The 22,776-nt window shown below is 41.8% G+C and overlaps 1 protein-coding gene across 12 annotated transcripts in view; it reads left to right on the forward strand.

The window, feature by feature from the left end:
- Positions 1-437: 437 nt before the first annotated feature.
- STXBP5 (syntaxin binding protein 5) overlaps positions 438-22,776 on the forward strand; it is a 114,403-nt gene continuing 92,064 nt past the window's right edge. For 7 of the 12 annotated variants that reach the window (XM_080588500.1, XM_080588501.1, XM_080588498.1 and 4 more), the window contains exons 1-2: positions 925-1,329; positions 2,999-3,096. In XM_080588500.1, coding sequence (XP_080444626.1) covers positions 1,177-1,329; positions 2,999-3,096 — 251 coding nt within the window. In that variant the 5' untranslated portion in view covers positions 925-1,176. Of the gene's footprint in view, positions 605-854; positions 874-923; positions 1,330-2,998; positions 3,097-22,776 lie in introns of those variants that run through there. The other 5 variants (XM_080588497.1, XM_080588499.1, XM_080588492.1 and 2 more) reach the window with 4 other exon arrangements.

Raw genomic sequence — 22,776 nt, forward strand, 5'->3', positions numbered from 1 at the left:
TCCTGAGCCACATCTATACAAGGTTTCCTCCAAAAGTGGTAACTGATCGTCCAGTTTGTTTTACTTCAGTGATCTGAGTCACGAATAGTAGTTGCCTTCAGCAACACAAAATGATTGAGGGGGGAATACCAACCACCACCTGAGCCACTAAGGGCACAATCCAGGAATACGCTCTACTAATGACGGGGAAACAAAAGCAGGGCACAGGCCGGCAGCCTGGAGCCCCCTGACGCTGCGTGCCGCTGCCGGCGGCGGTCGGGGGAGGCTGTGAGGAAGCGCGGCCGTTAACAGCCCCGCCGCACCGGCAGCCGGCGCTCCTCGGCGGAGCCGCGCACCGCCGCCCCCTGCTCCCTGCCCACAGGCGGCGCGGGGCTCCCGTCCCCGCTGCCGTGACGGCCCCGTCCCCATCCCCACACGGACCCCGCTGCCCGCTCCCCTCGTCGCGGCGCTGCGGGCGGAGCGGGCACCGCCACATCCGGGTGCCGGCCCTTTGGAAGCGCATGCGCGGCTACTGCGAGCCCTGGCACCGCTCCTCCTCCTCCTCCTCCTCCTGCTGCTGCTGCCGCCGCCGCCCCCCCGGGGCGCTGCGCTTCCGCGTTGTCAGGCAAGGGGGAGCGACCGCGAGGCGGCCCGAGGAGGAGGAGGAGGAGGAGGAGGAGGAGGGGTGGGGGGAGGCTGGTGGCTGCGGGGGCGGGCGGCGGCAGCAGCCGGGAGAAGCCCCGGCGGTGACTGGCTGGCGGCACACGCAGCTCCGAGGGGGCGGAGGGTGCCGGGGCTGAAGGGAGGGAGGGAGGGGAGGGCGCTGCGAGGCGGCGGGTGGGGGGGGGGAGCAGGGACTGCGGCGGCGGCGGGCGGGGAGCCGGGTGGCACCATGTGAGGCGGCTGCGCGGCCGGGCGCGGAGGCTGCGGGCGGCTCGGCGGCCGGGAGAGACGGGGTGGGACGGGCCGGGGCGGGCCCGGGGCGAGCCGTGAGCCCCCGGCGGGCGGGGCCGGGCCGGGCAGCGGCGGAGCGGGCTGACCGGGCGCCGTTTGCTTGGCTCCAGCCGCCGGGCCCCGATGAGGAGCGCCGCTGCGCTGCCGGACTAGCGCGTCGCCCTCCCGCGGGGGCTCGTCTGCCGCCGGCGGGGCGGGCGGCGGCGCTCCCCGCTCGGCTCTGCCTCGGCGCCGCCGCGAGCCATGAGGAAATTTAACATCAGGAAGGTGCTGGACGGCCTGACGGCGGTCTCGTCCGCCGCCTCGGCGTCGTCCGCCGCGCAGCAGCAGCAGGCGGGCAACCGGGAGAGCGAAATCCAGGAGACGCTCCAGTCCGAGCACTTCCAGCTCTGCAAGGTGAACGCGGCGGCCTCGGGGTGCGCCCCGGGGGGGTCGGGGGGACGGAGGGGAGAAGCGGTGGCCGTGTCCGCAAGCAGCTTGCCCGGAGACTGGCAGGGCTCGATGCCGGCGGGGTGCGCCCGGGCTTTCGGGGGAGAGCGGGATGGAGGAGGGAGGGAGGTGGGGATGGAAGGAGGAGGGAGGGATGCCCGGCGTTGTCGCGGCCTTTCAGCGGCAGGCTCCGCTGGCGGGCCCCGAGGACGGGGGTCCGGGGCTCTGCGTGCCGGGGAACGCGGCTCCCCGCTCCCGTTGCGCCTGGAGGGGGCTGTAGACGTTTGTGGTGCTTCGGCTGCAGTGTGTTGCCAAGTCGCCGGGGCTGCTGTTGCAAAGGTTCTCCAGAGACGGAGGAAAAGTTCCCTTTTTTTTTTTTTTGTCATTTGCTTGCGTGTGATACGATAACTGCAGTTAGTGCCCGCACGCTTTTGGAAAATGATGCAGCGAATTAATCCGCCAGCTGTACCTAGAGGAATAAAAACTGATTTGAATATCAATACCCATTTTTATCTTTACAATGCACCCGTGGCCTAGCTTGGTATGGCTGAGCTTGTTTGTGGATTCGCCTCCTTGTTTTGTCTAGTATTGCAGGCGTTCCTGCCACTTTTACAAGTTGCTCGTGAAGGACACGGGAAAGAGCAGGGCTATTACTACTTAGATTTTACTCACTGTGAAACGCTGAGAGTTGTGAGCTATGCCTGCAACTTGGCTGAAGTAAAAGGAGTCTGTCAGAAGTTTGCTATGCGTTTATGAGGTCCTAAAATAACCCTGCGTTAAACTAGAGGTTTTGCAGTTGAAAAGCCAGTGTTTGTATGGCTTACATTGCACACATCTATAGTAGAAGTCAGAATAGATAATGCTTTTGTTCTTCTTGACTCCGATTAATTGCAGCCTGAGAAGCGTAATGGGGTTGTTGCTTGGTCGATTACCAAATTAGTGTTGGCTAATCAGAAACCAAAATGTGCCAACTGCCTCATATTAAGAAAGAATCCCTTGGTTAAGGGGGCTTTGTTTTGTTTTTGTGGCATGTTTTTTGTTTGCCTCTTTTCAGGAGTGTTTTTTAGTTTGTTTTGAAGGGAAGCAGAGGTTGAGAGTGATGTTCTGTGGAGGTTGGGTTGCTTTTTTTTATTGTTTTTTTGTAAAGGTGATGAGTGAGTTTGCACTGTCATGTGGGGCCTGTCAGACTGAAATTGAGGTAGCTCTGACAAGCAGGTGTAGCAATTTGTAACAGTTCGGACAACAAGTCTGGCTTTGTTGCCAAACTTCCTAGGAACATCACAGATTTTAATGGTTTAGTGCCATTCTTAGGGTTAAAATAGGAGTAGTCGGAGAATGACATGGATGGAAAAATAAAATGCCATGTTGATACAGTCTTTGTACAGAAATAATGCAAGATTCACATTAAGTTTCAGTAAGTATGACTGTCATTTGGTGATCAAGGGTGAATGACTGGACCAACTTTAAAAAAATCTTTCATAATTGGTGCATATAGGACAGCTGTTATTCTCAATCTGTTGGTTCCTCTCTTAATTGTGATTAATGCTGAATCCTATTCCCTAACATATGATATTGATTCTGTTTATTTTTGGTCTGCTGCTTGTCCCGTCATTACTACGATGCTCTGACTTGTTAGACTGTGCGCCATGGTTTCCCCTATCAACCTTCAGCCCTGGCATTTGATCCTGTTCAGAAAATACTGGCCATCGGGACTCAGACTGGAGCATTAAGGCTGTATCCTTTTATGTTCTGAAAAGGAAATTAGCGTACCTCACACAAATGATGTTTTGATTCAGCTGCTGGAGCCATTCAGATGTGTGGTGGGAACCAGGTATGCAGAAGGGGGGAAAAGCTCTGTTTTCTGGTGGCGGGTGGCCTGGCTGTTCTGCTTGTTGTGTGTCAGTTCAGGTTGTGTTAATGCTATGAGGTATGGCTGCTTAGTCCCCCTTATCTGCAGTTAATATATACGTTTTGTAGAGGACTACCAATGCGCTGACAATTTAGAAGCACAGTCAGCTGCTATAAAAAGAGACCTGTCTGAGGGTCTGTTTCATTTTCTGCTATAACCTTTGGAATTATAAAACTCCATGCTGCTTGTATTTATTTTTTGTCTTGCTCTTGAGAGAAATGTTGTAGTAGTGTAGATCTTCTTACTACTTCTGTATTGCCAAAAAGTAGTTTCAGGTGGGGATGTTAAAGGATGTGGGAACAGTATTTCACTAATAGTTTGTAACTGACAGAGATGAGCAGATTAAATTCATGGAATAAACCAACAGTAATGTTACTACTTCTTGTTCAAAAAAAAAAAGTGAACTGTCCGTATGTTTGTAGCCATATGGTACCACATCCATACTGTACCACCCAAGGCACATAATAACATACGTGTTTAAACTTTTATTTTAAAAGAACGTGCCCTGTAGATCCTTTAATCCACACTAACATTGCCTAAACCTTACTTTTCAACGGAGTAGAATGAGTTGATTTCTGTATTGTCCTGGAGTTGTCTAAATTCTGACGTTTTTGGAGAAGGCTTAGCCATCTTGCTAGAAAAATTGAGTTAATTCTCTTTAAACTGCAGGTAAATCTCATCATTCTCTTTCCTTTGTTAATTACGTTACTCTGCAAGTGGACATTTTGTTTCCTTCCTTAACATCAGTGTTCTGTCTAAGGTTAACTGTCTTAAAAGGGTTGTCTTTTACAAGTTGAAAAGTTAGAACTTCAGTATTAAAGAAGAGGCTGAACTGAAGTAACTTGTATGATGTCTATAATGTTATGAACTCCCAAGATCTCTCGACTCTCAGTGGTCAACAGTAATGACTGTGAAGTGCTCTCAGTAAAATATTCAAAACTATACTTAATAAATTTTAGTTTTTAAAAAGGTGATGCATTTGATTTAAATGAAAAATGAAGGGTATGCGAGGCTCTGTTGGTTTTAATTACTCTCATATTGGTACAATAGATGAGAGAACAAAATGAGACCTAAAAGTAAGGATTGGGGTTGGAGGGAGAGAACAACATGCACTTACTTAGAGCTTACTTGCCTGCAGTTTACGGCAATATGATGATGTAGGTTGCCTTATGATGACTTGATTAAAAACATATTTCTTGTCACTTAGTCGTGACTACACCTGTGATTTCTGAGTGTGAATTGCTTTCTAAATAATCAGGAGGAGCCTAGCAGGATTGTGAGGGAAGCAACGGTTGCTGTGAGAGGAAGCAGTAACATGAACAGAAAATGTTTCCTAAGGGAAGAAGTTTCATGCTGAGGCCGGAACATTTGTGTTCCACTAACTTAGCGAAGGTCAGTATCCGTCTCAGTACTGACTGAGTCGTGGAAGAACTGTTTTAAAGCCCTCCGTTTAGCCTGATGGGTTAGCCCAGTAACCCAACAGCACTGCAGAAGTTGTATCTCCTGTGATTACTTGCTTTTGGGGAGGGAGAGGTGCAGGCAGAGGGGATAGATTCAGATACACTCAAAACGTAAAACCAGCCTCTCACTTTCTGCTGTGTGAAACCTAGGAAGACGGCTCTCTGGCAAGGAGCGGAACTTGCAAGAGCTGTTTATTTCACCTTACTGTTCATGGACAAAAACTGAACCACAAAGTTATAGGTAACCTGTAGGATGTCTTACCTGCTGAGGCTTTTACTAATGATAAATTACATGCAAGGATTCATTGCATGTAATCTAAGGAAGTGGGAGCCACTCTCTCTTTAGAGCTGCAGAAGTGTGTCTTAATTGAAATGAGGTGTGAACTAGGAAGACTGAGAGCGAATAAAGAGGTGTTCATTGAGAACTAAACCCTAAAACTGTAAGGAAAGTCAATCCTGATTTTCTTCTTCTGTTGTGAGGGTATAGAAGTAAAGGAAGGATAATGCTTCCTTCATTGTCTACTGGCGGATGCAAGTTGGGTATTAGTGTTTTTCTTGCATCTTCAGGTATGGATGCAGCTTGTCAGGCTTTCAGTTCCTTTCTATTGCAACTAGGCGATCTGAGTAATTGCGAAGCAACGGGGTGTTGTTTTTTTTTTTTTTTTCTGAAAGGGTATTAAAGTTAAAAAGCTCTTAAGAAATGTACTAACCTGGTTTAGATTTAATTTCTGTACATACTAGTGAATACTACAGCCCTGATTTACTTACAGCAATTTATGAGCTAGTCCCTTTATAGAACGTGTTTTCTGTATTTGAGCAGATTTCAATTCAGTTATTTTAACTAAAGTATTGTCTAGAAAAGGTTAATGTGAACAGAAATTTTCTTAGTCGTGCTCCCATTTCATTCTTAATTTTGAGGACTCTGTAAGCGCCAGTGAAAGAAAAAATGCATTTTAATGCTGTCTCTACTATTGGTACAGTGACATGTCAGAGTAGAACTAAAGCTTTTTCTGAAGAACCAGGATTTGTGGACAGAAATAAAATGGGAGTTCACTGATTTGGTATATTTATCAATTAGAGGTAAATAAAGACAAAATAACATCAACATGGTATTAAGCTCTCTGAGTCCACAATGTAATTGTGAAAATGGAAATACTAAAGTATAGTTTGCATGTTTCACTAATCAGATTGGAAATAGAATTACTACTTCATTAATATTGTTTGTCCCTGTCATAAGCTTGACCAGTTAAAATCAGAAGAGCACTGTGGAGTTGGTGAGTTAGCATGCTAGAGACAGAAATTCACCATTTCATTCCCATGACCAGCAGCTGGTTCTAGACCTTGCAGTTTTAAGAGGGAGATAAGTCCATATAGTAGTAGAAAGAGACTTTTTTATTTTTTTACGGAAGTCACCAAAGTGGTAGTTTAGGAGTATTCACTAGCTTAATTTGAGCTGCATATAGCTTGTATCCTCCCCCCACCCATTTGAAAACAACAAATAAATCAACAACAACAACAACAAAATTGATTTCATTTCCAGCATTACTTATAAATATTTCTGACTGGGATTTAGGTAGCAAGTGTTTCTGGGACTGACTGATACTGCTTAATAAAAAGGAACGTTTTGAGCTGTTAATAGGACTCTTCTTCCTTTTTTTTTTTTTTCTGTTTTTAGCTATGGAGAAAATCTTGGTTCCCTTCCTGTGTATCGGGAGAAGTTACAAAATGTGTATAGCTTATTCTATACAAACCTGGAGAGGTGTCAGATCCTGGACCTCCTGCACTTGACATAGAACAGCCAGGTGGCATGAACATCCTCCCTGACATTAGGACCTGTCGAAAATAATTGAACAGTTTAATTTTGTGTTCTGTATTTCAGGAGAAACTGAGTGATGCGATAGGAACAAGAGCAGAAGTGCACTTTGGAGCAACATTAAAAACTTGAATTTGCTTATCTTGTCCACACTCACAATTACCTGCTTGCTGTGATCCAGCTGTTCCTCTGCATTCATTGTGTTGATCGAAGGATGCTCATTCTAGCTGGTTGAGGTGTTTTGAGTCTTGGCTGGTGGCCTGGCCTTCAGGTGTGGAATTTCTACCTCAGGCTTACTTTGCTGTAGTTTTGGATACTCGTGAATGTGTTCCCCACAAGGAACAATTTTCTCACTATTTATACATACTAAATTTCAACAGCAGCGTAAGCTTCTGGGGACCTCACCTGTCACTGCAGGCCAGTTTCATCAGCTTCTCCATATGCAATGCCATTTAGCTGTTGTTACAAGTGTTGCTATCACCTTCTGGTCTCCTGTCCCAGATGTGTTGGATATAAAGCTGTAGAATGTTCATCTATGTTTTGTTTCTTTCCTGAGCGTACCTGAAGTGTTTCAACAGGACATGTAGTCCAGAATTTTAAGGAAGTTTCCTGCATGACAACCATCTGTGTTTTGCTTTCCCAGCACATACCAAAAACTTTCTAATGAGCTGGGTGTATGTACTTAAGGTCTAACTTACCTGCATGGTGCAATGGGGTGGACTCTGTTCCGTGACATCCTGATGGCTTCCAGTGTCACGGGTAATGGGCCTGCTTCTGTGCTCTCATTTACTCTCACTCTTCTACTTGAAAGTCCCTCTAGGAGTCAAATGTGACCTGACTGCAACAGCATTTGTGTAGTGAAGAGATTTGATAAACATGGAAAACACTTTTTCAGGATCTTCCTGTATTTGGAATGATGTTTCCTGAAAACTTTATATTATTAGTTGTACAAGGCTCTGGCCTTGAAAACAAACGGAGAAGCTCAGCTGACTGTGATAGGAGGTAGGATAAGCTTTGAAGCAAAAGCAGATAATTTGAAGGAAACTTGCTGCCTGCTGTTTAACTGCTCAGTCTTAAACAAGGTAGTTCAGTTTTCTGTGCTTTAATTTCTCAGTAGCAAAACTAGGACAGTAGATCAAGTAAGTCACATTTTGATTGTCTGCCAACATGAATACGGTATTTCTGTTGGTGCTTCATTCCTTTGAAAAACATGTGTTTCCAGCTTGCAGCTCAGCTTCTCATGATGGAGAGAATCCGAAGAAGAACACCTTTTCCACCGGAAGTTCTTGAAAATGAAGGGGATACCAGTAGAGTGAATGTTATGCCTTCCACACAGACCAAATTGGCCATGAGTCTTTATTTCTAAGCAGAATAGGTTCTTTACTTTAAAGAGTGTTTTTTCCTGTTGCAAACTCTGTTCACAGGAAGGAGAAAAATTAGGTTGTTTGTCATTCCGTCATTAAATAACTGAAGATCCCAATCATTCTGAATGTCAGCATCTGTTCATTTCCCCCCATTCTTTTCAGCAGTAAAAGAAGTCTCTTACGTAAGCAAATGGCTGAAGTTTTCATATATCTGAGGCATATAAAACTTATTTTCTGTGACTTCCATTCTCTGGGCTTTGTGAGAAGATTTTGCAACTGTAATTCCTTGATCAAAATAGCTCAAAGCCTGGATGTGTGGTTTCTTGCAGTTTCTGATGAAATGTTTGTTACAGCATCTGAATAGTTTTACAGTGGATGTATACCCATAAAATCCAAGCAAATCAGTGAAGTCTCTAAAGTTCTAACTAATTTCTGTGTTAAACTTGTGACATTATATCCATTAACAATACTTTCCTTTCCTTTTTATTGTTCAAACTACAGAAGGAAGTCTGTTTTTTTTTCCCCTCTTACTGAAATATCAACTTGGGTTGTTTTGTTTGTTTTGAAGTAGCTGAATACCTGCTCTTTCTCCCTTCAAAAGGGCAGTAGGGAGATGACTGGAGTTCTTTTTGCAGTATTCAGAGTGAAGACTTCAGTTTTTCAGACCAGGCATCTAACTGTGAAGTTGGCAGTGCTTCAAGTGAGAGACTGGATCAGATGAATTGGAGAGGTCGTGTCCAAACTAAATGATTCTGTGATTCTACTAAACTCAAACTAAACTAACGTTTTTTGGAATGTCAGGCTTTTGGCATGTGGATGTTGGAAGAGAATGGTTTCAATCCATGCCCACATTCTTCTGGACTTTGAACAAATGTTTGTTTGAAGAAGAGTACATCAGCAAAGCTTCTAAAAAATATTGCAGTAGTGTCATGCCAGAGCAACTCTGTGATTACCTATTAATGAGAAAATGTTTTTTGGATACCTCATCACCCAATTCATGTAGAGGAGGAGTTTTTTTTAAAGTACTGTGGTTGTAGCATACATTCATCTTATCACATTTTCGTTTCTTTAAACGCTACCACATTTCTTATCATATCTTTCAGCACTTAGTTCACATGAATATCATTAGCTCTCATACAGATGGGGGGGGGAAAAAGTCCCCATCCCCTAAATGAAGAAAATCAACCAACCTTTGGATACACTGGAATGAGATATGGTCAAAATGATGATACGGTATTATGTGTAACTCTTAGAAATGCAAAGAATTATAGAGAGTTAGTCCTACAGAGAGAAAGCTGTGACTGAATTCTTCATAATGTATAGGATGGTGTACTTTTAAAATTCATAATTACTCATGCTAGGAGACTGTGATACTTGATCAAAGTAAGAAAACTGAATGCATCATCTGTTTGAAGTATTGTCTTTTGTGTTGTAATTCTACACAAGAGCTCGTAGTGATCACTGTTGTTCATAAATACCTGAAGTATAATTGTATTAAATCTCATACTATAGTTTATGAAAATGAATTTTAGAATGAAAACTTTTCATCCCTGTTGTAGCTATGTTACTGACAAAGTGGAAATCTAATGGATGTAGTCTTGCAACCTGAAACTTGCTGGGTCATAGTGAGCTTGGGGAAGGGAGTATCTTCTGGAAAACAAGTGAAGTTTTCAAGGCTGCAGGCTTTACCATAGCACCAGCAGGGTCTGTTTCCTCGGACCTTCTAGCTGTCTGTGAAATGCTGAGGTGATGCAGGTTTTGTGATCTGATGGTTTTTGTCCTCACAGCACTGAACCAGAATTTTAGAGTAAAATGTAACAGGGAATTAGACAGCTGGGACCTAGCTTAGGCTTTCAGGTTTCTGGTACAGTGCCCAAGTCTTAATTCGACATTTTACTGGATTTGTTCTTTCTCAGTCGCTGTGGAAGGGCTTTTGGAACTGAAATAGCATTATTGCTGCAGGAGAAGAAATGAGCAGTTTTGGTAGTCATGGCTGGAAAAACAGAAGTGGCTTATGATTTGAGATGTGATAAAGCTTGAAAGCACAAATTAAGATCGTAAGCTCTTTCTAACAAAACTTCCTGTTTGACAAAAAATTTGTAACTGCATTAGATTTCTTTTAAGTGTCCAGCACATCTGTATTTTTAAAAAGATTTCACAAGGCATTCTTCACACAAACGTTCTAACGGAGTGCCGTTATCATAGAACCACAGAATGGTTTGGGTTGGATGATCTTTAGCTAGACCATCCAATTCCAACCCCACTGCCGTGGGCAGGGACACCTCCCACCAGACCAGGTTGCCCAAAGCCCTATCCAGCCTGGCCTTGAACACTTCCAGGGATGGGGCATCCACAACTTCTTTGGGTAACCTGTTTCAGTGCCTCACTACCCTCTGAGTGAAGAATTTCTTCCTTATATCTAATCTAAATCTCCCCTCTTTTAGTTTAAAGCTGTTATTCCTTGTCCTATCACTATGTTCCCTGATAAGGAGTCTCTCTCCTGCTTTCTTGTGGGCCCCCTTTAGGCACCAGAAGGCTGCTATAATTTCTTCCCAGAGCCTTCTCTTCTCCAGGCTGAACAACCCCAGCTCCCTCAGCCTGTCATGGGAGAGGTGCGCCAGCCTCTTGATCGTCTTTGTGACCCTGCTGTGGACTTGTTCTAATACTTTCAAGTCCTTCTTGTGCTGGGGGCCCCAGAGCTGAATACAGGACTCCAGGTGGGGTCTCACAAGAGCAGAGGGAGGCAGCCACCTCCCTTGCCCTGCTGCTATGCTGCTTTTGGTGCAGCCCAGGATATGGTTGGCTTTCTGGGCTGCAAGCGCACACTGCCTGCTTGCTTTGAGCTTCTCATCAACCAACGATCTCAGATCCTTCTCCTTAGGGATGCTCTCAATCCATTCTCTGCCCGGCCTGTATTTGTGCTCAGGATTGCCCTAACCCGGGTGCAGGACCTTGCACTTGACCTTGTTGAACCTCATGAAGTTCACACAGGCCTGCCTATCAGGCCTGTCCAGCTCTGTCTAGATGGCATCCCTTCCCTCCAGCGTGTTGACCACACCTCACAGCCTGGTGTCATCAGCAAACTTGCTGAGGGTGCGCTCAGTTTCACTGTCCATGTCACCAACAAAGATGTTAAACAGTGCTGGTTCCAATACTGACCCCTGAGGAGCACCACTCATTGCTCTTTGATTGTGACCGTCCAGCCAATTGAAGTGACCAGAAGTGCCCTCAGTTACTACTTTATATATATCTTCTTGCTCTTCTAGAACATATGTTTCTTGATATTTTTTCCTGTGTTGTTTACTGCTTTTGGAACAGTAAAAAAAACAAAAACAAAACCCCAAAGAATACATTTTTTTTATCAGGGTTCCTGTAGAACATTTGTTTTTGTAGGGTTATCTTTGTAGCACTTCAGTGAAAAAAACAGAATCAAACCTGTAAATTGTTACATGCCTGTTTGAAGTTAAACAATACTGGAGAACTTGAATTTTAGGAACGTTGTCCTTAATCTTAGATGTCTGGTAATGGTTTTGCATTTGGAAGAAAAAAAAAAAGCCCTTAGCAGTTCTGAGAGAGTAAACGTTGCAGTAAGTCTTTAATCCCCTGGGTCTTCTCTTTTCTTTTTGCTGTTCTTGATGTGACCCGCCCTGGAGTGCACCATTGAACTGATCATGCTAATTCATTTGAAAAATGCTGATTCTTAGACCTGCAAAGTACATCTGGTTAAGTAAACAAGACTCTAATTCTCCAGAGATCTAGTTCTTTGACACACAGAGTGTTTATTTGTGTGCTGACCTGAGAAAAAAGTTTATGGTACTTGTGAACCAAGACCGTGTATGAGAGCGCATTGCTTACCCGCTTCCAGTACGCTTCCATCGGCTTTTGAAGTTATCTTATTTTACTGAACTTAAGTTTGAGTTGTAGTATTGTAATTGATGCTTGAGCGCTAATCAGGGCTATGCCTTGGCATAGCCTCTTAGTATTCAGCAGGTGGTACTTAAGTGACCTTTTGTGTCAACACTTCTGTTGTAGGCACTTGATAATAATAATACAGCTTGTGTTTATCAAAGGGAACACTAAGTTACTACTGGTGTTGACTTCCAGTGCAAATACACGTAAAGGTCTAACAACGTAATTTAAAGTACTGGCAGTGATACTTGCATCACTGAATTTAGGCACAGTGTAAAATGAGTCTTGGAAATAGCTACAACTGAAATATTCACTAATGAAAATTGGGGTGGAGTGGTAAATTCCTTATTAGTTGATTTCTAAAATATGTAGCAATTCTGTCAACCTCTGGAGATTCATACTGAATCCAGATTCATGTTGATTTTTACAGTGGTTTCATGAAAGTACTTCTTCCGTGGCTATCATTTAGTCTGATCTGACACACTGATGTTCTGTTTGAGACTCTGCCACAAACGAGAACCATTTTGTCTTGCAGTTAAAATCTCTCCTTGGTAAGAGATGCCTGCTTTTATGTCTGAGATCTGTACAACCTGATGAAAGCCCTGGTCTGCATAGTTTTAATTTAATCACTTCCTGCACAGACCTAGTCTATTTTAAATCCATAAGATTCCTTTTTTTTAAAAAAAAAAAAGTATGCTAGATATCGACAGTGCTTATATTGAGATAAAATCAATCTTAACTCAGCAATTGATATAGCTTAAATTGTATTAGGTGATTTTTTTCACTTGCATTCAGGATACAGCTTCCCCAGTCATCTGTCCACTGTAATTCTACTCTGCATTGGTGTTTCTGTACTTAAAATTCAGAGTGAATGAAAAATCCTTATCTTAAACGTCAAGAATAGTGAAGGTAGATGAAACTTGAAATGTGTGTTTCCTGCTAGTGCAGAAAACAGAGTGCAAGATGAAATGTTTTGAGAAATGTAAGGTTATATTGACTGAGCTAATTAAAGCCTATGAAACTTTTTTTTGTAGTAAGTGACTCTGATCTTGAAATACTTGACCAAGTGCTGTGCAGTATGAAGCACTGCAGTTTGCAAAGTTGTCTACCTGATCACTGTTCTACAGAGAAGTTCATCCTTGATAGGAATAACTAAGGCTACTCTTCATTTGTTGATTTTACTGAATGTCATTGGATTTTTGCTTAATAAATGTCTTAACGAGGTAGTGACAATCTGTTTTCTGTCTGGGCAACTCAAATCTTATTTTCCTTTCATAATTAGATGAGGAAAATTGCAGTGGCCACTACTTCCATGTCCAGAATAATTCTTAGCAGGTCTCGCTCAAACCGGCAGTGCTCACGAGAGCAGCATGGTTGGAGAGGGGAGGGGGAGAGACTCTCAGGTTCTCCACCAAGAAGACTGTAGACCAGACTCACCCTTTCATGAGGTTTCTCCCAAGACCTAATTGTCTCATTCTGCTCCTGTATTCTCCTGAAAAGCGTCCACAGGAGCTGCCTTAGCTTTGGAAAGCAAGTAACTAAGGAAAGGATGCAGGTCCAAAGCAAGGCCTCTGTAGCTCTGCTTGGTGAGCTACTGCTTTAGTTCATGTGATTGGTGCTGTTTCAAGCAGAGAGGTGCATTGCGTAGCCTCTTGAAGCTGCTTCCAGGCATGTACTCTGTATGTGTTCTATTAACACTATATCTTTGGTTCATGCTAAAATGAAATGTTTAACACCTAGGGAACAGCCAACTAAAGAGGTAATCCACCTGGTATCTAATGCTTTTCATTGCCTCTTCTGCTGAAGGTTCTGCCTCTTTGTGGCCTAGTAACACCAGCTCAGCAGCAGATGGACAAAAGCAACTTGCATTTTTCTACTTGCTCATTAGGGAAAAAGAATAGAATGCTGAATTTTTGTGATCACTTAATGTTAAATTGATAGGATTAACATGCTTGTATTTTATTTAGCATATGCTCTATCCAGTGTTAGTACCTTGTTAAACAGAACAGATGTTCTTCTTCACAGTTGAAAAACATTCTTGACTGAACTTTGTAGTGTTGGTATTAAAGCTTTAGTGATGCTTATTAATATGCAGAGTGAGCTGCATAACAGGAATTTGCACAGCATTCCCTTTTGTACAAGTATGAAACTTGTGCAGTAAACTGGCACAGTGAAATTAGTTTCACAGCCACCTTTAGATGTCAGATAAAAAGCAAAGCCCCCAAAAAAGCAAAATACAACTCTTCCCTCTACACCCCTGCCCAATAAATTCCCATTTAGGTGACTAAATATAATGAGATCTCTTGCTGGCAAGGTGAATATCCCTTCATTTGTTAAAATAATTAGGTGGCAAGCACAACATTTTTGGAAGAAATCCTGGTGAGTTTACTGAGCTTGGAGAAAGGAGATTGAATAGCCTTCCTCTTTAAGATAGTGTCCCTGTGTTTTCATAAAGGCTGTTGGCCAAAGGAAATAGTGTTCAAATAGCAGCCATTCCCATAGAATACTCTGGTTTTTAAAACTTGTTTTATACTTGTAACTGTTAATAAATAAATACAACAACAAAGCAAACAAAAAGCATATAGGTTCAAAACTTTTTTTTCAGTTCTCTACGGTGTATGTGGCTGTTGACATAGGGTACTTGACTGTTGTACCCATTTACTTTCAGGCACTGCCTGTGAAAGTATCAAAGTACTATGAATATAGTCCCAATTGCTTGAGTAGTGAGAGGGACTGTTTAAAAAGAAAAAAAAAAAGTGGTGCACAGTGACAGAATAGAAGAATGAAATTTATCCGTGCTGAGGAGGATGCTGTGAGGAAGAGGCAGCAGGAGTTAACTTTTATAACCTTATTTTCTTACTTCAGTTGCAAAGGACAAAAACTACTTAACTTCAGAACTTTGGCAGTTTAAAAGAACTGTGTGTTTTGTTTTGTTTTCTGTATGAACATTCTGTCAGTAACTTCTAGATCAAATAAATGCTGTTCTTGGGGCGGGGGTGGAGATAAATTGTGGAGAGGTGGTGGCTTTTCCTCAGCAAGCTGTCCAACTTCTGATCGTACGTTTTTTCTGCTGGCAATTCCCAGTGGGAGGAGCAGCACACCAGAAGGTAGTAACAGTGAAGTTCACTTAGAAAATACTGAAGAACTGCAGTTCTGCATTTTAGCTAATAAACAGAAGCAGTTCCAGTATTTCATGATGGTCTTGTTGTGCATAACTAACAGTGAATTCTATCATTTCCTGCCCAGGTTTTTGAGGGCATTTGTGCAGCCTCTTTACCTCGTATAGTTTTCTACAGAAAAAGTGACTGAAACTTAGTGAAGACATGTATTTAATGCAGGGAAGTTGCTTGCAACACATACAATGTAGTACTAGTGCTAACAGCCATAAAGGCTTCTGTCACTGCAGTTTGCAAACACAGCTCTGCAGCTCTAAGAAAGTAGAAACTAACCTTTACTGCTCTGCAAGTACATAGACCACAATTTGAGGGTTAATGTTAAATATTTGAATGCATTGATACCTGTTTGGTCCCCTGCTGTATTTAGAGTGGACTTTTGATTTAAAGCTAGATCCATTATAATACCAGTGATTAGAATTCCAAAGGGGCCAGTGGTGGTATTGTGTAGTTTAAACACAAGTATTTGGTAGTCACTAAAAATTGTATTCTTAACAGGTTTGCTCTGTTCTAAAATAGCTAAAAATTAAGCTGTTAGTACTATTGCACCTGAGGGTCAGGGCATCTGTCTTGGCATAGTAAGCACTACAGGTGGTCAGTGTCACCACTTCATAAAATCATAGAATATCCGGAGTTGGAAGGGACCCACGAGGATCACTGAGTCCAACTCTCCAGTTCCTCCAGGCAAACAGGAGCCGGCTGCAAGAGAAGTACCCGGTGCATTTCATTTCATTTGACAGAAGTTGTAGAAATCCTTACAACTTTGTTGAGGTTATGGGCAGGCTTTTATCCCTGAAGTGCTCAAAAATGACCTTAGCTTCTCTGTGTCTAGTTGACTCTGACCTGGGTAGAATACTTACAGACTTAGCTGTTACTTTACTGAAACCCTTTCTAATAAGGATAGCTTCTAAAACAAGAAAAAAAATCAAGTGCTTGTTGCCTACCTTCAAGCTTTCAGGTTAAAGTTGTGTTTTCCTTTACAAACGTAGTCTTCCTCTATTTTCAAGACTGATGTGAGGAAAAAGGTCAGTTCCTAGTGAGGCTGCAGAAACTTGGGAGATTCTACTTCAATTCCAAGAGTGCTACGTAAATGTTTAATTCTTAAGTCTTGGGTATAATTTCATAGCAATTCACCTCTTTGAATTCAACTGAATATTTACTTGAATATAATATTATATATTAAATATGCTTAGAAATATGTAATACACTAAGTGTTATATAAGTGTAAGGTGTATTATACGCTAAAGTAAAATAGGATTGGCTTAAACTAGATCTTTGACACGTACTGGTTGCAGAAGTTGAAGTGCAAACCTCCAAATCAGTGAGTGGCCTGTGTATTTTTTCTGAACCAGCTACTGAAGCTTGGCTTTTTGGTTTGTTGTTACCAAATTTGCCCAAGACACATGTGGAAGAGCATAGTGAACAAAAAGAAGCATCACTTGGCTATTGTATAAAACAGTGGTGTGCCCACATTTTGAGTCCCGTGTTTCTCTGGTTTCTGCATTTTAGGAAAGGTGGCATGGATTTAGAGGAGGGAGACTAAAATGGTTGAGAATAGAAAGGCTGCCTTACAAGAAGATTTAAAAAAAAAAAAAAGCTTGGTTTCTTCAGTTTAGAGAAGAGGAGAAGGGGTAAATGTGATCAAGGATTGTAAAGTCAAGAGGAGAGTGGTTAAAATGCATGCTGAGCTGTCATTCAGCAAATTCCACAGTACAACAACTAGGGAGCATTCACTAACATAGTTCTAGACTGATGTAAAAGAGATGGTAGAAAGCATTTTTCAATCTGAATATGACGAGTAGTGGAATTTGCTGCTGTAGGAGGTGGTGGAGGCAGGTTGTGCCAGTGCAGCCAGGAGGGGAATGAACAAACTTGGAGCCACTGGGTCTATAAGCACATGCTACAAGGACTAGGTGGGAATTGCCCTCTAACATACCTGATTCAGCAGTCCTGTGGGTGGTTTGGAAGTAGAAAAAGAATAGGCTGCAAAAAGTGGCCATGTTTGTGTGCTGTTCTTACATAGCACATAGTGATGGTGTAGGGGACAGTGCCAGACTGTGTGGGCCTCTGGTTTGAGTCGGTGCAGTGGTTTCTGTGGTCTTTGGCTGGCTCCTGTCAGAGGAAAGACATCCTTAGCTGTGTGGCTGCACACACGTCTTCATTTCAACTCAGTATTTTGCATGGCGATTGTTTTTACAGCGTACAGATTAAAATTCTCTAAGCCTGTACTGTCTAGTGGCAAGGGGATAATCCTTGCCGCTTAAGCAAAATTTGTCTGATGCCTAAAGAGCTGATGAAACAATTTCTGTGGTTTGGCGTAATGTAAAACGCCAAGGGTGTTGGTTTGGCGTACTGGTGAGTTTTGATGTCAAAGAAGCTGGTATGGAAACTTGAATGTGATAATCATACTGTGATCTGATAATGTTCCTGCTCTTTTTTTTTTTTTTGGGCTGTAGCTGAGTTTATTGCAATTAGAACAGAGTGCTAAGCAAGGTCAGAAGCTAGTGGTGTTGTAAGATTTGAGGGGGGAAAGCTACTTTGTGCCACTCTTAAAACATGATAGCATCTTATGACAGTAGTTGTACTCAAATTTGACATCAATGATGATAGATGTGTTTTCTGTTCTAAACTTGGTTTGTTCTACAAAGAAAAAAACACAAATACTTTCTAAAATACTTTCTAAAAAAAAACCAACACAACTGTATTCTGAAATCTCTCATCTATTATATTAAAAAGCATGTTATTGTAAATGTTACAAATGTACTTAATTCGGGGGGAGGTTTACTCCTAATGAAATTACTCAGTTGGGGATACTTCTTTGTCTTTTTAAAACACCTTAAGATGACCAGTATAAATGCAGTCTGCGTGAGGGATGCTGAATCTCTATAAATATTTTCAATTCCTACTAATAACTTTTGAAGCACGAAGCAACCTCAAGTATCTTAATAGCTCAGTGCTGGACTATTTGTTACTCCTTGTTACTTCTGTGGTTGTCTTTATTAGTAGCCTTTTTATAAAACTGCCATTCTCTGTGTCATTTTTGTCCCTGTGTGACTGCAGTGTGGGGGGTCAGCCCGATGTGGGGGTCTTAAATAGTGTTCCTTTCTCACTTGTATTTGAGGAAATTGCTCCCCTTGAGAAGAGTGTTGCTGTTTTGTATGTCGGGAAATTTTGCTTAATAGAAGTAGTCTGTTTATCTTTCAAAAAAGAATAGTTGGTCTGTCTTTATCATGAATGTTTGCAGTTTTCTGTGTCTGTAGGTGATTTTTTTTTTCGCATGGAGTCACTTCAAAAATACTGTTTCAGTTTTTGAGTGTTCATTGGTACAGTGCTGCTTTTGTCAGTTAATCATAGCACTTGTTGGTGAGTGGCCTCTTCCAGCACCCAGCCCAGATGTGCTCTTGGCAACTATCTCAAGTAGTCTGGGCCTAATAATCAAACTTTCTTCTTTCTTTTCTGATTCAGGGAGGATCAAATTTGCTTATGTATGTGGCCTGTGGGAAGAGATGGCACTTGATTCTATTGAGACATTTCTTTGTCTGTGCTGTGCAGCCCTGTTGATGGCAGAGCGTCTTTGAAGACGACCTGCTCTCCCAGGTTTAGAGTCGCACGGACTTGGAACGTGTAGGGGGATTTGTTGGTGATTCTTGATTAATCAGCCTGTCCTGGAGGCTGGAGCTGGGACCTTGGCCATTCATGGGAAAACCGAGTAGTAATCAGACTTGTTGTGCTAGTGTATCAAACAGGTTTTGTTTGTAGCCCTTGGATGCAAAACTAGTTGGGATTGCAGGCAAAACACTTCCAGACTTGTAGCGCTTGAAAGAAATAAAATGAGTCTGCAGGCAGTTTGCCCAATAAAGTTTCTTTTTGTAGGGGAAGACAGCTTTTTTTCTTTATACATGTTTGACTTGAGTTTAGCTCAAGTGGAATTCTTTACTAGCAGGGAGGCTAATCCTTTTCTTCATTTTTTTCAGTTCCCACAGATCTGCTAAGAACTGTGCATGTACAACAGGGTTGCTTGTTCCTGCCTAAAGGGTTGCCATTCTAGTATGCCCACATTTGAAGGCAGTAATAAACTCTGAATGGTATCTTGTAAAGATGGTATTTATTCTCTTTGAACTTTTCTACCTAATTCTTGGGGAAAAAAAGTTTCCCTCCTTGTTTCTATTTTTTTTCCTTCTAGCATATGTTTAAGAACATCATCCCAGTATGACAGATACCAGCTTAAATGCTTATTGCATCATCTTATATCTGAGCGTCCCATGGCTTTTATTCCTTACCATGCAAAGCATATGTAAAACTACTACGTGTTGCAACTTCTAGTGATTTCAGTATTTGGCTAAGAGTTGCATCAGTGGTTTCCTGGAATATTTTTTGATGGAAGGCGTTACAGAAATGAAGCCTAACAAGTAATTTCACTTTCTTACTATTGCTGAGTAATAAGAATCCATGTAATATTCGGTGTTTTTTGTTTGTTTTGTTTTTTAAAGTTTTAATTGGAACATTTAAAGCAGTGAATTACACTGTATCAATGCGGGTTCTCCTGACATGAAGCAGGTCTTAACTTCCTAGGCTGGGTTCAGTTTAAAGGGATGAATTTGTTGCTTAGAAACCTTTTTGAGTTTGGGTGGGGAGCCCTGTTCCAGAGACCTCTGCTCTTGTCTGAGCCCCTGGATATTTTCCTGTTTTGGCATTTCTGCAGCACTGTTTTCTACAGCTGGAAATTTACCTACAGAAGGTGAGAAACCCTCTGGCATCTGTAACTTCAGGCTTTGAAATTAAAACCTCAGTAAAGCTCTGAACTGGTTTGATAGTCTACTAGAAACAGCAAGTGTTTAAATTTTGGGGGGGGGGCTGGGGTGGGAAGTAGTACTGGGACTAGTAATGATAATAGCAACTATTCTTTTTTAGAATCACTGACTTTTGTAATAGGTAGAACAGTGGTTGTTTCCATCTCTTGGAGTGGTTCTCAGGAACAAATGAGTTGCTGAAAAGATTCCAGTTGGAACTAAAATGCTCAAAAGCCAATCCAAACTTCCTTAGTTTTTTACTCTAACAAGTTAAAAAGGTAAAAATACAATTAAAGGTAACAATTTCTTGAAGAATCCAGCTGGATTTCTCTTCAAGTAGATCTTTGTACAGCCTTGGTATTTATCTTTCCTTCTTTCTCTTTACCGTTTAAAAAAAGTGGGGACAGGTGAGGGGAGAAGGGGTGGAAATGATCTCTTCTGGCATTTGGAGAGCAGACTGGTAGTGAAGGACACAGCAGCACTCTGCGTAGAAAGGAAAAGCTCTAGTCTTTGCTTCTGCAGCTTTTCTAAGACTATGCAGCAAGACAAATGCTCAGCTTCCCCCCCCAGTGTTGACCCTTTCCTTGCTCCTCATATCCTCATAAATCAGATTTCAAACTATTAAATTTCAGTGCAGGCTTTTTTGAAGACAATGTCATTCTTGCAGAATTTGTGCTAGAAACTTCATTTAAGCTGCAGGATTGTGGAGGAACCTTGGAAGAGCTGGGCAGCATAAACAGGTATGCTTCTGTGGTTTTTAGCCAGAGATGCAGGTTGTCATGTATGTTTTCCTTCAAGCTGTCGTATGAAGAGTGCTGTTTCCCCTTTCCTGGGACTGGAACAGCTTCAGTTATAGGAAGAGAGTTAAAGGATGTGGGTATTCCTTTACCTTTATCTGGGGGGAAAAAAGCTGAGACACTTGATCTGTGAAACCTGGTATCATATGGTTCTCTATTGTAATAGAATTACCCTGTGTGTGGTAACTGTTGTTAACAGTGTGTGTAACAGTTTTCCATGACTGCAGCATTTTATGCAGAGCCTCTATTTTAGGATATTGAGGTAATGCTGGCCCTTTTGGTGGGCTGTGCATCTAATCTGGGTTTCTCCTCTCTTCTCAGCTTCCTATTTTCATAAAGCTTACAGGAAAACGTGATCTGCAAGACTTCTTCCTTTCTATCGAACTTGAACAAAATAATTCTTCAGCCTTAAAAATTACTAGCAGATTACAAAGAAGTAAAACATTCTTGTGATAGCAGGGCAGATGAGCACTGCTTTAAATACCAGATATTACATGGAATATGATGGGAACTGGAAGTGCACAGGGTTAAAAGATGAACAGATTCTCTAAACTATCAAAAAAAAAAAACAAACAACAACCCTCACAACCAACCAAACAAAAAAACCCACCCTCATTTAAAGAAGTGAGGTGTGCAAGGTAGTAGCATTCCTCCATGCAGTCAAATGCCACCTGGAAAAACCTCAGGAAACATGCTTTGGAAAACTACTTTGGACTGGGCTGTTCTGTTCATGTTCTTTTTTCCATCATTTTGTAGTCTTAAATTAGGCAGTGGATACTTGCAGTGCTACAAGACTTCCATGAGTTCTGTCCTTCCTAATCTTAATGAAAGGTATGTTTGACATGCACAGCCATACCAAGCAGTAGTGCTGTGTTCATGCTCTCACGGGAATTCTGTTTAGCATAGGGTGATGCATTTCTTGTGGCCAAAGGAACTATCTGAAGTCTACAAGTACAATGAGAGGGAGCAGGATGTGAGGTGCCATCCACAAAAACTTTTAAAAGAAGAGCTGAGATGAAATGGGAAGCCTTCTATTTAGTACTATACTCATGTTTTAGTAATATTAAAGAATTGTGTTGTTTTAAATTGATCTAATGGCCGTCTATCTTTTCGACACTATTAATAAAGCTTAAGTTAAATCATGCAAAATGTTTACTGGTGATAGTAAAATACTGCATAATCTTTTTTTTTTTTTAATAGAAGACCATTGGATCTTCTGCATTTCAGGAGATACTGAATTAAGGTTGCATAAGCAGCTTCTAGGAACAACTTCAACCTTGTAGTCTTTCTCAGACTGGCTTCTAGTAAACAAAAGCCACAAAAACATTACTTCATGTAACAGTGGTATACAGCTATTTTTGTGATATGAAATGGACCTCTGTAATAGCACGCGTCTGGACAAAATAGCAATATAGAATTGCATTTTGACAAAAAGGTGATAATGCCTCAATATTTTTGCATGAAAAAAAACCAAACACATTTTCCTATGAAAAGTACAAAATATTAAACACTCCAATGAGTATTTACAGTTTTTACATATTAAAAATAAGCTTTGCAGCTTCAAGGTAATCATTTGTTTATTGTGAGGACAGTTTCCTTTCTTGATTTTTGTGAAAGAGTGCCATCTACTGAATTGCTTGCATTGTATCTTAGTTTTGCGTTTGTGGTGGTAATACTGAGCTAGCCTTCCATAAAACTGGCACCACTGCTTTGATAGCACTGAAATGCAAATGTGATGTGCAAAATTAGAAATTATGCTAATGTTGGAATTGTAATATTATCTGTTCTTATTCTGGGAAAAAATATTTAAAGGGTTAATGAGGTAGAAGTGAAACTGGGACTCAGCAGGCTGGACTAGCTGCTGCTCAGTTTGGAGGAAGGGAACTGAAGGATGGGCTTAGATTTGAATGAGGTTGAGATGAAATTCTAACGGTTAGTGTCTTCTGCCATGAATATCTTGTGTTTTGTGACTGAAAAATAACTGAATAAGATTTGTTTGGCAGGCAAGCGCTAGGGGAAGTATTTTAGATAATTCTGTCTTCCCCAAAATAGGGGATGAGACATGTTTCTGGACCTAACAGTTGCTTTACTGTCAGAAATTGGCATTAATTGACAATAATTGATTGGGCAGGAGTTGGCTATATTCTGTGATTACCTTATAACAATAACTTAATGTTATATATGTGGTTCTTTATGCTT

This window comes from Anser brachyrhynchus, assembly GCF_964034855.1.
Source record: "Anser brachyrhynchus genome assembly, chromosome: 3".
Lineage (NCBI taxonomy): Eukaryota > Metazoa > Chordata > Aves > Anseriformes > Anatidae > Anser > Anser brachyrhynchus.